Source organism: Rhincodon typus, chromosome 30 (genome assembly GCF_021869965.1).
Source record: "Rhincodon typus isolate 14 chromosome 30, sRhiTyp1.1, whole genome shotgun sequence".
Lineage (NCBI taxonomy): Eukaryota > Metazoa > Chordata > Chondrichthyes > Orectolobiformes > Rhincodontidae > Rhincodon > Rhincodon typus.
Genome location: NC_063361.1, coordinates 18,534,556 through 18,550,895, shown reverse-complemented (window position 1 = coordinate 18,550,895; position 16,340 = coordinate 18,534,556). Strand labels below are relative to the sequence as shown.

The following is a 16,340-nucleotide window of genomic DNA, read 5'->3' as shown; positions in this document are numbered from 1 at the left end:
TGTAGCAATATGACTTTGTCTTAAATACTGGAGAGAATTGATTCACAATCATTTGGAGTGTGGATATCAAATGTGGCATGTGACTTGAGATTAGAGAAAGGTGGAAAATAAATTGCAATGAGTTGCAAATTACATAACCCTGTTGAGTCAACCTCCACATCTGATTATCTTTATTTCTCTTCTTGTGAGGACATTTTCTGAGGTTTGGTTTGAAAAACACCTGTTGCCTTCAATTACCCTTTTCAAATGGCCAATCTATCTGTACGAGTATAGATGCAAATGCCAGACAGTTAATTAGCTGTGGGAAGGATTGTGGGATCACAGCTGAACACAATTCTTTCCTCACCAGGTTAATGTGGAGTAGGCAATGGTAGCACAGTGATCTGGTTGATGGACTAGTAGTCCAGAGGCCTGGAAGACAAAAGTTCAACTTCCACCATGGCAGCTTGGAGAATTTAAATTCAATTAATAAAACCTGGAATTGAAAGGTAATCTCAGGAAAAAAAAACTCATTATTATGCTCTCTGCTGTAGGAAGGGCCAATGTATTGCAGGATTCCTGGCTACTTACTCCATCAAAATAAATCAAGTAAGTAGAATGTGACAAGTTGGTAACTACCAAGCATGAGTTTAAGCGTTAAGTGCTGGCCAAACATGCATCCAGGTCTATGTAACTATCTTGACTAAAAAAAGGGGTGAAGGAAGGTAGTAAATTAATTTTTAAAAAAAAAACTTAAGAAAATCCTACAGTGTGAAAATCTAACAGCTTGGGAAGTCATACTTTAAAAACATTTTGACAACTTAACAATAACAGAAAACCTTAGCATATACTAACGTTCAACTACGATTGAGATGGTCTTGTGTAGTTATAATAAGAGTTCTGTGCTCTGAGTTGATTTATTTAATTCAAAAACTCAACTTTATTTTGCTGAATGGCCATTTTCAAATGTGATAGGTAAAATATTTACTCGATTTTCAAAACAAGATCAGCCTTTCTTCGGGTTTATTGGTTTAACAAAAGGTGTGTGTGATCTAGATTCATGGCAGGATTAAACAGATTGTAATAATCATTGTTCAATGTTCATTTTATGTAGCTGCATGAGTAAATAATTTCTACGTAAAAGGGAACAAGGAGTATTTGATCTAGTTAACAGCAGCAGCTCAAAACTTCTACCATGGATTTAGTGGGGATTTTCTACCATAGGTACCTGCACACTTATTTGGTAACGAATCAACGTTCAATGGTTGAAAAGAAAGAGAAAAGCAAGCTGAAATGAATTTGATAAAATTGGTGAGGGGGTTGGGGGAAAGGAGACATCTATTACTAATAGAAGGTAAAGGGGTTGCTACTGAAGGCTGAACCGAACTATTAATTGTAAGAACTCACCCACCCACACCAACTCCATTCCCTCACCTTGTGTGACCAACAAAAGAGCATTTACTCTTTCACTGTTTTAAGGTTCTAAATCCTGGTCTTCCAGTGATGATTTCTGGGAGGCAGAAGCTGCTTGCACGATCTCGGTAAAAACGTTTATGATGCAGTAAGAAGTTTACCAGTCAGTTCTTAAATGGTCAACTGGAGGTTGATCAGATGAGCTTTCCTACTGGTGGAGCAAGGGAGTCAGTTAGTCTGCATACTGACTCATCCCATGCTTCATGCTTTAAATCTTGCTTAATGTTCCAGGTGCATTTTATGGATGTCCTTTTATCAGTACATAGAGTGAACTGTTTCTCTCTCCATAGTTGTATGTTGGGTGGAATTTTCCTAGCTTCTGAATGACAAGGGGAATAGTGAGAATGGAAAAATAAGATTTTCAGCATCAAGCGTAAGAAGTCCAATTTTCCACAATGAGAATGTTACTAGTGAGCAGCCAAGGCACCACACCTGAAAGTCTAAAGGGAGCAGCCCATGATTCAAAGGGGACAATAGTCATTCAGAATGTCCTGGCACAATTAGTCAAGGACATCATCAGTTCCCAGTTCAGGAAGCTGGATGTGGTCATTTTATTGTTTGGTGCAATCAGGGTCCGGGAATCTGTGTGATTACATACTGGGGGAGTTAGCCATAAATAACTTCTACAGGTGGAGTCTAATAAGTCTGGGATTAGCAGTAAATCAGTCAAAATTGCACAGAGATTAGTCAGAGTCTGATGAATCATCAGTGTGTTGTCATTCCAGGTCGGTCAGGGGTCACCACAAAGGGGACATATATGTTGAAATATGTCTCCCTTAAAGGTGGGAGACAATAGAGCATGGAAGGCATGGAGAACTGTGGGGCACAGCTATTGATCTTCATCACCACCCTGGCTTCCATGGGGAGTCAGTGTGCCAGTGTGTTAGATATAACGTAACACTAGGTCTGAGACATGGGGTTAAATTAGGGAGATAAGAGTTAAATAAAAGCGTGAGGTTGGGGTTGACAGTCAGTGCAACCCATTAAAAGAAAAGGACTGTTAAGGTTGGGGTGGAGAGGCATGAGAATAACATGTGAAGACAGCAGCTCACTCTCTGGAATGCTAGCTGTGTTGCTGGCTTCATCCAAATCACGACTGCCTAACGAAAAAATATGGTTGCCAGCAAACCCAGACTGGATAAACATGTGTTTTTGTCTGTAGGAATAGGCTTGACTTGTGTGATGCGAGGCCCTTCAAGAGGCTATGGAATTAATTAGGCAGTCACATTCCAGGTTAAAAAGTCATCTGTAACCACAATTCTGCTTGTGTAGAACACGCACTGACCACCTCCTATTGGTTACAAATCCTGAGCACAGGCAATCACACATTTCCCATTACAAATCAATCCTAGTAATCTGTGAAACACGGGTAATCTATAAAGTGTCACCTGTGGTATGCAATTCACCTGAGGTAACAATTTTCTTTTCTGCTGTGCAGAGGACAAAAAAAAACAAAAACCTTGTCAGGCTTCTCCAGACTGTCACCACTTGACCTGGTGCACCACCGCCTTCTAAATATGGTGTCAGCACCAGGAATCGCAGGATGTCCTGGCAATGGTAAGTACTTCTGCCTACGGCATTTGGGAGAATACAACGAATGGTACGCTATAACACCATTGTGCATAGTTAATGCAATGAGTTTGGGAAGATAAATAAGAAAACTTGTGGAAAGAAACATTGCATGAAACTCACTAAAATTGATACTTACTAGACATTGGCTAAGACTCAACTCAACTTGTCTGAATTTTTCACTGAAGAAACTGAAATATGCTCAGATCCATGCAGATGAGGCTCGAGCCTAAGACTTCTCATTATTGAGAAAAATACCCAAAGATATCGGACAAGTAACATTAGAACAATCCCATACTCATTGGGCCCATAATCAAAACTAGTCCATGATCAATAATGCAGTCTAATTTCTCCTCTTAACCAATGCATGTGTCTTATGTTCTAATTTATATGGCATATAAAAGTTGAATATTTAGTACTTTCTAACATTTAATCATGTAAAATTTAATCAGCTTTGTTTTAGTTTGGTACAACGCTCATTGTTGCATGATGCTGTGAAGTAGCATGAAGTAATGCTCTAGAATTCTTCGAAGCAACCACTGCACAAGATTATTTAGCAAAAGAAAGAACAATGAGCAAGAACCAGAGCATTAATTTTGTTTTTTTTAAGTCTAGTTGATATTCATAATGTGTCCAGCAATTTACTGGCTTGTCTATGCAAATATATCACGATTTATATACTCTGAAACATCAACTATGCCGGAGGGGTTTTCTTCCTCCCAGCACAGACACCCTAGAGCCAATTATATATGTACAATTGTAAGGATCTGATTCCTCCCCTCCAGATTTTTCTCTTTCCTGAAAATTCAGACTCCTTGATTCCATTAGCATGGACTGTTCTTATAACACCCAAGTTTCTGTTCTTCCAGTTTCAAGATCGCTAAGTGTACCAATATTATCATCCTCAAGACCGGTGTTCAAAATCAAGATTTTTTTTCTAGCTTCTGCTACCTTAAAAATAAACTTACAGTAACTGATCTGGTTAAGGCTTCAGAGACTGGCAGTAGTTTCGATTGGGTCATGTTACATTCACTGATTTTTAAAAATGATTCAGTGATTTGAAGTAGGCAGTATAAAAAACAAGGATATACCAACTTGTTGCTAGAAAATTAGTAATATTGAATAATGGGCTGTACATCATTATTTAAAAGTTAAAACAGGCATTATAAATAAATGTTATTGTTTATGTACACCACAATTTGTCATAAATTCACACATTAGATTAAAATCAAGATTTGTTCTGCCTGGTGTATTCAAAGAAATAGGATCAGAAAACTAACAGTGTGTTTTGCAAGAAATCTTTTATGGGCAGAGTTGCACCTAACCCACAAAATGTGAACAGCAATGACTGGAATCTCCAGCAAGGAAGACAGTATAAAGCAATTTGCCAAATAGCATTCAATAAAAAGAATTCTATATTCTCCAGATTGGGAAAAGTTTGCCATGCTTTTCATGTATAATAATCAGAAATCCTAATTTTATTGTACACGATCAAAAGTCTGAGGGTTTCTCTGTCACTTATTTCAAAGTGCAATCACTAAACTGTACATATGATGGATTACTTTTTCCTTGACCCAACATACTGGAAGTAATGAACCTTGTACAGCTGGCACAGCAGCCACACCCCACAGTTTTTTTTTTTGCTGACAGTTGCTGTTACTAATCTCATTAACACAAATGAAAAATAGGACCTGAAATGCTTTTTCTTTTGAAAGCATAACTGTCATGTCAACAAAACCAAAAGTGAAAAGTACATCATGTGGATGATTTATTTGTAGAACTTGATTGAATATTTCATTTCTAGATAATTTAATAGAAACAGAACCAGAATCTAACTCATGTTTAAATAGCCAATTTATAATCAAGTAAATGAAGCAGTCAAAAAAAAAAATGGGGAGGGGAGGGGGAAACAGAAATTAAATAGGAGCAAATTACTGCAGATGCTGGAATCTGAACTGAAAATCAAAACAAAAAAAAAATGCTGCAGGTCAGAGGGTCAGGCAGCATCCATGGAGAGAAAGCAAGCTAATATTTTGAGTCTAGATTACTCTTTTTAACAGCAGATGAAGAAAAAGAAAATATCCTAGATAAAGAATCTACTCAAAAATAAAGTTTGTTCAAGTGATCCAGTTTATTGCTTACTCAAATATTTAGATACACATTCTAAAATTGACAACTGTTACTCTTCATTTTTACATTAATACTTCAGGATTTATAGAAGCCAACATTTGGGTATGTTTTCATTCCTGCACATGAAAAGTACAGCAACTTCAAAACACAGTAGTCCACTCTTTGTATACATGTTCATCCCATGAATAGTGTGTGAAGCTTCCATTAGTGAAAGCCCAATTTGAATCAATTGGTACCATTATTTTGGTCATTATTTAATTTTAAAAAAAGGAACTCTGGTGCATCTACAATAAATAGTGTACTCAAACCTTTAAGAGTTTTGCTTAAATAAATCACACTTGTTATAGCACATTCAGCCCATCATGCTTGCACTAGTTCTGTTACCTAGTGCCTTTTCCCCATATCCCTGCACACCATTTCAATCCAAATAATCATCTAATGCCACTACTGAACCTGCATTCACCATAATTCCAGGTCCTAGAGCAAACTGAAGAATTTGATTTGTATGACAACTAGGGTAATCTTCCTCTTTCTATCTAGTTGAAAATTATACATCACTTACAATTGTAATTGCGATGATTCAAACCTTGCGCTTCTCAGAAATATGGCCAGATCAGATAGTTATTAATTTAAATTTTAAATGCTTTCTGAAAGTTTGAATTTTGAACCAAATTTGCAAAGTTGAAATTTGAGAAAAATTGTCCTTGAAACAATTATATTGACATGATGTATTTCCAAATACACATATAATACTGATGAATATGAATATACAATGATGAGCCACAGTATTGTGAAGAATAAAGTCAGAGCTGATAGTAATCGCACACAACCAAAGATGGCAGTCATGCATTATGTAAATTCACATTAAAATGAGACGTATTGTAATCTTCTCAAAACTAAATTATTTTAAATCAAACAAAATTTAGGTTTAATCAATCATTTTAGGATTTACAAGAGTTGTGCTCTAATTTTTTTTTTAAAAAAAGCATTCATATTGCAACAGCTGAACAATTTAAAAGGCTAACAATTCACTTTTTGTTAATAAACATCTTTGGCACATCTTACATTCAGCACATATACAGATTTACACACAATGTATATACAGATAAAAGGAACAGATAGCATTCCACCAATACATTTACGAAAAAAGAAATTGGGATACAGCATCTACAGTTGATACAAAGAGGTAGTGTAAACTTTCGAGGGAGCAGACTGTTGTAAAGCTGAGGGGCAGTTGAAATTTAAAAAAAATAAATTTAGAAAGCATTTCTGATAGGATTATAACAGCAAAGCCCTGGGGAGGGGATAGTGGCAAGGCAAAGGGAAAAGAGCAAATGAAAGGAAGGGTTCTAGGGGTCTAGTGGTCAAAACAAAAATAGCTTACATGGGCAAAAATTCATTATATAAAATGTTGTGACACTGAACTTCATCACGACAATTTAGAATATTAAAAAAGAAGTGGTTCAATCATATATAGTACTGGTCAAAATATATCATAAACACTAAACTGAACAGAATAAGATTTGTGACTTTGGAAAAATTCCAGCAGTGAATGACCAGGAAAATATCAAAGGTTGAAGGGGCTGAGCAAACTTGAAATATAAAAGTAATGTAAATAAAAGCAATTAACAAAGAATGTTCCCTCTACTAGAAAAATGCAGAACAAGATATAGTCTAAGAATTGAAATCAAGTTAACATAGGAAACCCTTCTTCCCATGAAAGGGATTGCATGCATAGAGTTTGGTCAAAATGTCACTGATGCAAAGTCAATACTTGAAATTAAAGGACCCGAAGGCAGCAAAAAACCAGAGCTAAAAGGCCCTAAGAAAAATAACAAAGGTAGCGAGACAAACTGAATTTCAGAACTATTTCTACATTTCAGGGTTTAATTCTAACTGAACTCAAAAGTAGTCTAAGAGTCAGTGATGGATACAGGCCATATGATTTTAGAATCACCTATTCATAGAAAGTAAACACATACACCCCTAAAAAAAAATGCAAATTTAACTCAATTATACTAAGGTATTTTAAATGCATCTTAGCTTATTGGTTTGTTAAATGTCATCATTTTAGATCAATAATTTGTATAGTACATGGCTGCATTTTAAGTTTCAAGTTTGGGATATTTCTTCTTTGTAACGTATGGCTCAAAATTTGAATTTTCATAGCTGTTTTACTGGTGAGAAGCAGCCCAGACTTCTCTGGACTACTGATACCTTTACCTACAGTTTTAGCTTAGAACTCAAACCAGAATCTTTAATGTTACCTAATGTGCTTTTTCTATAATCTGACGCTTGAAGCTTAAACACTAAACAATGCCACAATAAATCAATAAAGATCTCTCGACTCTCAAGAGGGATACAGCATTCCGCAAAAATAAAATGAGACAAAAACTTCTTTAGAATCAACTCTAGGTTAATCATTTGAGAAGATTCCTCATTTTAATTATTGCTTCTATGTTATCAAATGCTCGAAAGAGCCATTCTATAGTCTAAAAATTCCATGTCATGGCTGACTGACCTTGTAAAAATAGAGTTATTTTTATTCTTTTCTATACCAGTGAACCGATGAGCTTGTGCATCATTGCTGAATCTTGTGTGCAGCCATGTTCTTTGGATCACTGCTAGGTACACACCAATCATCAGCCCCATGACTATGTTGGTAATGTCGCCAAGCAGATTTGTTATAAACTGGTAGTCTTTCTACTGAGTCTTTTGATAGAGCCTGAAAGGGATGTAACAATACTAATTAGTAAACATGCAATCAGAATAAGCATGCAAATTACCTACCAAAAATCCACTTAAGCTAATTGTAATAAACAACAGGAATCAAAAACGTCCTGCCTCAATACCTTTTTCTGGCAGGGAATTGTGAACTTTCAAACTCAACATTTGTCCACTTTGCTCAAATGTTGACAGGGCAAGGTGACTAAACAGTGTCATTAGTGTTTACCTAATGCAGACTGGTGGACTGAAAAGAAAAAATTGCTTCTTTCCTCAGAACAAGACATCATTGGCAGTCTCAGTCAGGCCTTGACCGGAAACAGATGGAGAAAAAGGAATCACAGCACATCACCCCAAATTCGAAGTATTACAGATCCCACAAGAAGTTTATTCCAAAAATGAAAAGCTGTACCAATAAATTTAAAGGTTGCTCACTATGACTGAATTACCTTCTACATAGTATGAAAGTAGTAATTTGGAACTGTTAGAAACACTTATTCAACCATACTTCAATCAGCTGTCACTAAATACAGAAGGATTTGGGAGAAAATATGTCACAATTGTTGTTTCTCTTATCAGATGCTTTTAGCTAAATGAGTAATTTATGCATGACCAATTTGCCTCTAGACAAGCTAGAAGAGTTAAACCATAAATGTGTTACAATTCTCACTTTTTTTGGACAGATGTCACAGTGGCTGCACTTTCCCAAAATTCTACTTTACAAAAGGACTTGGGACTTATCTAGATAAAGCTAGACTCTGCTCTCTGAAAACAATACAATGGTAAAACCAATTTAAATTTATCACAGTGCACAGCAGTCAATTTTAATAATTCTTGATACAAGATAAAGTTTTAGTTAAAAATGTGACATATCGTGACCACATCACATCTATATTAAGCACAGTCAGAAGGATGCAGCAAGGAAAAGTAGTTGTCGATTCACAATTATCCAGAGTTATACAGCTATGATCATGCTCGAGAAGCATTCAAGAAACTGGCCCAAATTAGGCTCAGATCTGATTTGTTGTGCTGCAAAGCAACAAAGCTAAAATGTTCACCATTCATTACTGAACAGGTAGTAAAACGCTGTTGCACAGATAATTTTGTATCTGAACACAAGCATCAGGGTTCAGAACCTGCCTGATTTAGAAAATACTCAGATTTGCTCCAGTTTAATAGTTTTGTCCTTGCTGTTGTGCTAATTGTATGCAATCAAGGCCAATATTTGATTAGTTTGCATTCTGAAATCAAACACTGATTTCATCTTGTTTCAAGATCTATTAGACAAAAAGACGACCTAGCCAAAAGCAGAAAAGGTTTTCATCTGATTCAAGTAATCAAAATTTTGGAAACAGTTCTAGATCTATTCATTACAAGTTCAACGTTTTTTGCACCAAAACCATGTCCTGTGCCATCAAGAATTTTCTCCCAGTTATTTACATAATCACAAGCAAATTTGATTGGAATATGAATATTATTTTGCAGCAAAATCTTATCACTTTCTTTAATGCAGAAAGAGATAAGATTTTGCTGCAAAATATGCAAAAAACAATTAAAAAGATGATGTAGCAAGGGGCAATTTTTTTTTTTTAAAAAACACAGAAGGTGGTGCGTGTCTGGAATGAGCTGCCAGAGGAAGTGGTGGAGGCTGGTAAAATTACAACATTTAAAAGGCATCTGGATGGGTACATAAATAGAATGAGTTTAGAGGGATATGGGCCAAATGGGACTAGATTTATTTAGGATACTGGCTGGCATGGACCAGTTAGACCAAAGGATCTGTTACCATGCTGTATATCTGTATGACTCTAATAGAAAGTAAATGCTATTGGACCAGTTATTATAGAGCCTAATAACTTGCTGCATGGCCTAGAATAACCCACATCTGATTCATATTTGCTTTGCAGAAAGCTTGCTCAACCTCCAACTAGAGCACCATCTCCGAATGAGGGATCGATTTCTCATGCGACAATGTCTGGCTAGGGCTGTGCGAATTTCATAAGTATTCTACATCAGTTCTAACACTAACCTTTAAATTTACTAGGTGCAAAAAGCTTTGGATTTGGGAAAAGAAGAGAGCCAAGAACATTCCACAGACTAAACTGTGTCTGGACACAGATCCAGAAATATTGAGGCCAACCCGCTGCCATCTGTACAACCTAACCTTCACACAAAAGCTTGCCACTTTAGAGATTTTAGAAATAAGCTGTTATTGGAACTCTACTCTGCCTTTTCAATCTTGATTTAGATCATCTTGCACAAATTCTCTCCACCTACCTAATAATGACCAGTAGCATAATTTCCCATTATTTAGCTCTTATTGTATGCAATTCAGACTCAAATAAACAATTCAGAGGGCTAAAAAGGTGCCATGAAATATCTGTCAAATAGGATTAAGGAAAATCCCAAGGCGTTTTAGGATAGCTAGGGAAAGGGTTGGTCCATTCAAGGACAGAGGAGGGAACTTGTACATGAAGCTGGAAGTGGATGAGGTATTTTCATCAATATTCACAAAGAAGAAAGGTATGGTGGATGGTGAGTCTCGGGAGACTTACGTTGATAATCAATATAAAATTGGAGGTACTGGGCGTTTTGAAAAGCATTAAGGTAGACAAGTCCCCAGGACCTGATGGAATATATCCCAAATGCTGAGGGAGGCTGGTGAGGAAATTGCTGGGGCCTTGTATGAAATTGTTGTATCCTTAGTCACAGGAGAGCTCCCAGAGGAATACAGAATAGCTAACGTTGTTCCTTTGTTTAAGGGCAGCAGGGATAATCCAGCAAATCACAGGCCGGTAAATCTTACATCAGTGGTAGAGAAATTATTGTAGAAGATTCTTAGGGATAGATTTCACACTCACATTTGGAAAAATATGGAATTACAGATAGACAGCATGGCTTTGTGCAGGAAGGTCATGTCTCACAAACTTGGTTGAATTTCTGAGAAGTGTCAAAGATGATTGATTAAAGGCAGAGCAGTAAATGTTGGTCTACATGGACTTTAGCAAGACCTTTGACAAGATCCCTTGTGGCAAGCTGATACAAAGGGTGAAGTCACATGTGAGACTGGTAAGATAGATACAGAACTGGCTTAGTCATAAAAAAAAGACAATAGCAGTGGAAGGATGTTTTACAGATTGGAGATCTGTGGCCAGTGGTGTTCCACACAGAGCAATAGGGGCCCCAGCATTGTTTGCAATACAGATAAATGATTTGGAGAAGAACGTAGGTGGCCCGATTAATAAGTTTGCAGATGACATAAATACTGGGGGGGCTGCAGATTGTGAGGAGGATTACTAGAGGACACAGCAGGGTATACATAGGCTAGAGACTTGAGCAGAGAAACGGCAGATGAGTATAAATAGGACGAATGTGAGGTGATGTATTCTAGAAGTTATAATGCAGGTTGGAAATATACAGAACCCTTAGCTGCATCAATGTACAGAGGGATCTAGGCACACAGGTTAACAAGTTCCCTGAAAGTGCTAAAGCAAGTGGATAAGATGATATGCTTGCCTTCATCAATCGGGACATACTGTATAAAAATTGGCAAGTCATATTGCAGTTGTATATAATTTAGGCCACATTTGGAATATTGCATATAGTTGTGGTCACCACATTACTAGAAGGTTATGGAAGCTTTGGAGAGGGTACAGACAGTTTATCAGGATGTTTCCTGGTTTGGAGGGTATTAGCTATGAGGAGAGATTGGTCAAACTTGACTTGTTTTCACTTGAACATTGAAGGAAGAGGGGCAATCTGATAGAAGTAAACAAAGTAATGAGAGGCATGGATGGAATCAATATTCAGAAGCTTTTTCTCACAGTAGAAATGTCAATGACTAGATTACTAGGGGACATAAGCTTAAGGGAAAAAACATGTAAGATTAAAGGAGATGAGAGGCAGTTTTTTTTTTTTTTTTTTTTTTTTTAAAACATAGAGGGTGGTAAGCGTCTGGAATGCTCTGCCAGAGGCAGTGGTGGAGGCAGATAGAATAACAATGTTTTAGAGGCTCTTGACAGATGTATGAACAACCAAGGAAGAGAGGGATACAGACAGCGTAGAGGCAAAAGGTTTTTAGTTTAGAAAGGCATCGTGTGTTAGCACAGTCTTGGTGGGCTGAAAGGCCTGTTCCTGTACTGTACTGTTCACAGTCAGATGTACAGCATGGAAACAGACCCTTTGGTCCAACTCATTCCATGCCAACCAGATATCCTAAATTAAATCTGGTCCATTTGCCAGCATTTGGCCCATATCCCTCAACTGTTCCTATTCATGTACCCATCCAGGTGACTTTTCAATGTTATAATTTTACCAGCCTTCACCACCTCCTCTGGCAGCTCATTCCATATACACATCACCACCTGCGTGAAAAAGTTCTCACTTACGTCCCTTTCAAATCTTTCTGCGCTCACCTTAAACCCATGCTTTCAAGTTTTGGACTTCCCCACCCAGGGAAAAAGAGCTTAGCAAATTCACTATATCCATGCCCCTCATGATTTTATAAATCTCTACAAAGTCACCCCTCAGCCTCCCCCTACAGTTCAAATCCCCAAATGCTGGCAACATCCTCATTTTCTGAAGAAGGGTCCAGATCCGAAACGTCAGCTTTCCTGCTCGGCCTGCTGTGTTCATCCAGCTCTACACTTGTTATCCCAACATCCTTGTATATCCTTTCTGAACCATTTCAAGTTTAACAACATCTTTCCCACAACAGGGAGACCAGAACTGAACGCAGTATTCCAAAAGTGGCATAACCAGTGTCCTGTACAGCCTCAACATGACCTCCCAACTCCTGTACTCAATGCATGACCAATAAAGGCAAACATACAAAGGCTTTCTTCAGCACCCTATCTACCTGCAGCTCCACTTTTAAAGAACTATGAACCTACACACCACGATCTGTGTTCGGCAACACTCCCCAGGTCCTTACCATTAAATGTCTAAGTCCTGCCCTGATCTGCCCTCCCAAAATGCAACACCTCACATTTATCTAAATTAAACTCCATCTGCCCATCTTTGGCTCACCTAATCAAGGTCCCATTGTACTTTGAGGTAACCTTCTTCACTGTCCACTACACCACTAATTTTGGCATCATCTACAAACTTTCTTACCATACCTCCTATATTCATATCCAAATCATTTTTTTTTTAATGACCAAAGTAATTCTTTGTATGCAATGCCTTAACTGACCTTGCTGTCCTTACTCTTCAGCTCTGCGAGTATGAAAAGAAGACCTTAACATCTTGACTCTGTATCCAACTCATCCCTCTTAATTCTCAGTTCATTTGTGTTTCATTATACGAAAGGAAGTGTAAAAATGTAGCTTGCCGCTGTTGACTACAGTTCTGTCAAAACATGCAACAATGAGTTGCACGTTTATTTCACAACAGATTTTGGCCAGTTCAACTAGTACTTAAGAAAATACATAATTTAAAACTTCTGTATTCAAAATTAGATTTACATTGTACTTTTGCAATGCATATTCACTTAATTTCGTACCTTTCAACTCTATTTCAGTCACAGCTCAGAAGTAACACTATTGTAATTGAAGTTAAGTTTGTGGTTTCAAATCATACTCAAGACTCAAGCACCTCATTTGGACTACACCGCAGCATAGTACTGAGGGCTGGTTGCAGTGTTGGAACTGCTGTCTTGCAGATAAGAATTTTAATCACATATCTCTCATTAGGTGGTAATAAGGGATCACATGACACCACCTGAAAAGGGTGTTCATGTGGTTAATATTTACCCCTCTATTTGAATTTCACTTTCATAATCTACTGTTGAACTGCATTAAGTAGTGTCTTTGCATACAGTAACCACTTACTGTTTGCATTTCAATGTGAAGTATCAAAACTGAGAACAAAATTGATACATATTTTATGCCCCCAAAACAGATGTTCACCTTTAGGTAAATGACTGCATCAGTTCCATAACCCTCCATGGAATACAGCTGAAGATCTCCCTGAAAGTACTTGGCATAAAGTCTTGAAATAGGCAGCCCATAGCCAAAACCAGCCTGAAATGTAATAATGCTGAATGAGTAGACTACATTTGCAAAACAAAATTCATCAACATTGATTAAAAGAGCATAGTATACAGAATGTATTTACAAACAGAAATTACGGGTGAATAAAACATACCAGTGGTGTGCCTCTTGAGCTTTCCAAGTGTGGTGTGGGAGCTGTGCTATACATGTAACTAAACAGCCGGTCTATCTTACTCAGGGAAACACCACCACCTTTGTCACTCATCTGAAAGAAACAAAGAAAGCCGATGATTAAAAGAAAATGCTTCTCACTAAAGATTTTATATTCATGATCAACATGCTACATCCATGGGTTAGCTAGAATAAGAATAAATGGAACTGCGACAGCACACTTCAAAGGAAATAGGTTGTTTTTCATTACTCTTAATACACTACTTTTTAGAAGGTGAATTGTCAATTTGGACATCTTGTTTGCTGTCTTACAAAGTGCCTAGGTAAAGTAATTCCGAAATGTAAAACAAAGTATTTTCACCTTAACTGTGACATCTTCACCGCCCAGTGCGACTTTCACTTTGATAGATGGAAGGCTAGGACTGGATTCATGATTTTCTACAGTAGCTCTCATAGCATTCTTGAATAAAAAGACATGTCACTGAATGTTTTTACTTTTTGGAAGCACAGGAATAACAATTCATTGCGAGGCAGAAAAGTAATAAAAGTCAACTGATTAAACACAAGATGGTCACATTATTGAAATGAACTTCTAAAAAATTGCTTAATTATGTTACTAAATGTAGAATGAATGTATGAGAACATTTTACTGGATATATATAAGCAATACTTTCCAACAGGAATACTAGTTTATTAATATAAACGAAGTACTGTAGAAACTCTGCTGGTATGGCAGCATCTGTGCGCAGAGAAACACAGTTAATGTTTTGAGTACAAGACGATTCCAAAGAACATTAACTGGACTGGAAACATTAACCCTGGACCTGAAATCATTAACTGTGTTTCTCTCCACAGATGCTGCCAGATCTACGGCGTTTCTCCAGCAGCTTGTGTTTTTACTTCACATCTCCAGCATCCACAATACTTTTATTTTTTTAATACTATAGTTACAGTAATGGTTAATAAATGAGGTACTAACATTCACTGCAACAAGAAATACAACATTACTGAACTTTAGGAGTTACAATGTAGAACTATACACAAGTTGTACTTTTTAGCATACAGTCCATTAACTAATAGACGAATGTATTGATTTGTGTTGTCCTTTGTACCACAGTAATCATGGTCTATTCCCATGTAACACTTCAGTGTCGACTCATTCCCTCCCAAAGCTATCGTTCTCATCCGAATCTTAAGTTGCACCTCCGATTTGCTTATGCTTCACCCTGTTCTTGCTCACTTTCTCTTACGGACAAAGTAATGAACAGGATTTAAATCGTCTGGGCTATCAGACTATTGTAGCACAAATCTGATTAAATTTGCACTTTAATAATACATGTTATTAAGAAAGAAGGCACTTTGCTCAATGGCCACGACACTAAAGATTTTATAAAAGCGAATAACTCTCAGTTAGAGTTTTCTCTCACCAGGCTTCAGCACTGAAAGCACTTACGTAGAAATGGAGGAAGATGTTTTTTAAAAAAAAAGGATAAATAAGCGATAATAAAACAGACAACCCTTAGCTGAGTATCTTGGATAAGAATGTATTTTGCATACATGGTCTTTGACTAGTTCCTTTATATTTTGTACATATTTTAACTTAAGACACGATTTACTTAAACTTCTTGTCAAAAGAAAAGGGAGAGATATTTCTTCTGGAATGTGATAATATTTTAACAATATTATTGCACAACATCACATTGCAATATATAAAAGTTTAACAGCTGGTTTCTTACTTTGAAAAGTTCAAACAGCATATGGTAGAGATGAGATGGTACATAAACAATATGGACAGGTCCTGAACCATTCACTGTTGGAACAAAAGAAATATTTCAGAAGAGATTATCTTTCAAGAAGTAGTGGCAGTGTACTTAAGACAGCACCTGGTGCACTTCAAACAGTTCAAGATAAATTGCTTTGGAAGGAGTACAGGGCAGATTTACAGAATTATAGCCAGACTTATTGGCTAAACAATAGACAAGGATTACATGAAATAAGATTGCATGTCATGTAGTTTAGAAGGTTAAGGGATGATTTGATGGATATTTAAAGATATCTAGGGGAAACACATGGGAGAGCGACAGTAATTATTTCTTTGGGTCGGGAAGTCTAGCACCAAGACTGCTAAATATTAGTGTCAGACCTTTCAAGTTAGGAGGGAAAGCACTACAACATGAAAAGTAAAAGTCATAAAACTAGTAGAAGGAGGTAACGAGCAAGTTAGACAATGGAGAGCCAGTGAATATGATCTATTTGGATTTCGAGAATGCTTCAGACAAGGCATCACACAGGAGGCTGCTA

At 37.0% G+C, this 16,340-nt stretch overlaps 1 protein-coding gene across 1 annotated transcript; it reads right to left on the bottom strand.

Annotated features, from left to right (window-relative positions):
- Positions 1 to 5,133: 5,133 nt before the first annotated feature.
- LOC125486550 (pyruvate dehydrogenase (acetyl-transferring) kinase isozyme 2, mitochondrial-like) lies at positions 5,134 to 15,862 on the bottom strand (the record flags this gene model as incomplete). The annotated part of the gene is made up of 5 exons (XM_048614403.1): positions 5,134 to 7,876; positions 13,785 to 13,898; positions 14,023 to 14,133; positions 14,401 to 14,499; positions 15,776 to 15,862. Coding segments are annotated over 5 exons (555 nt in total), but the record flags the coding sequence as incomplete, so codon positions are not given.
- Positions 15,863 to 16,340: the final 478 nt, after the last annotated feature.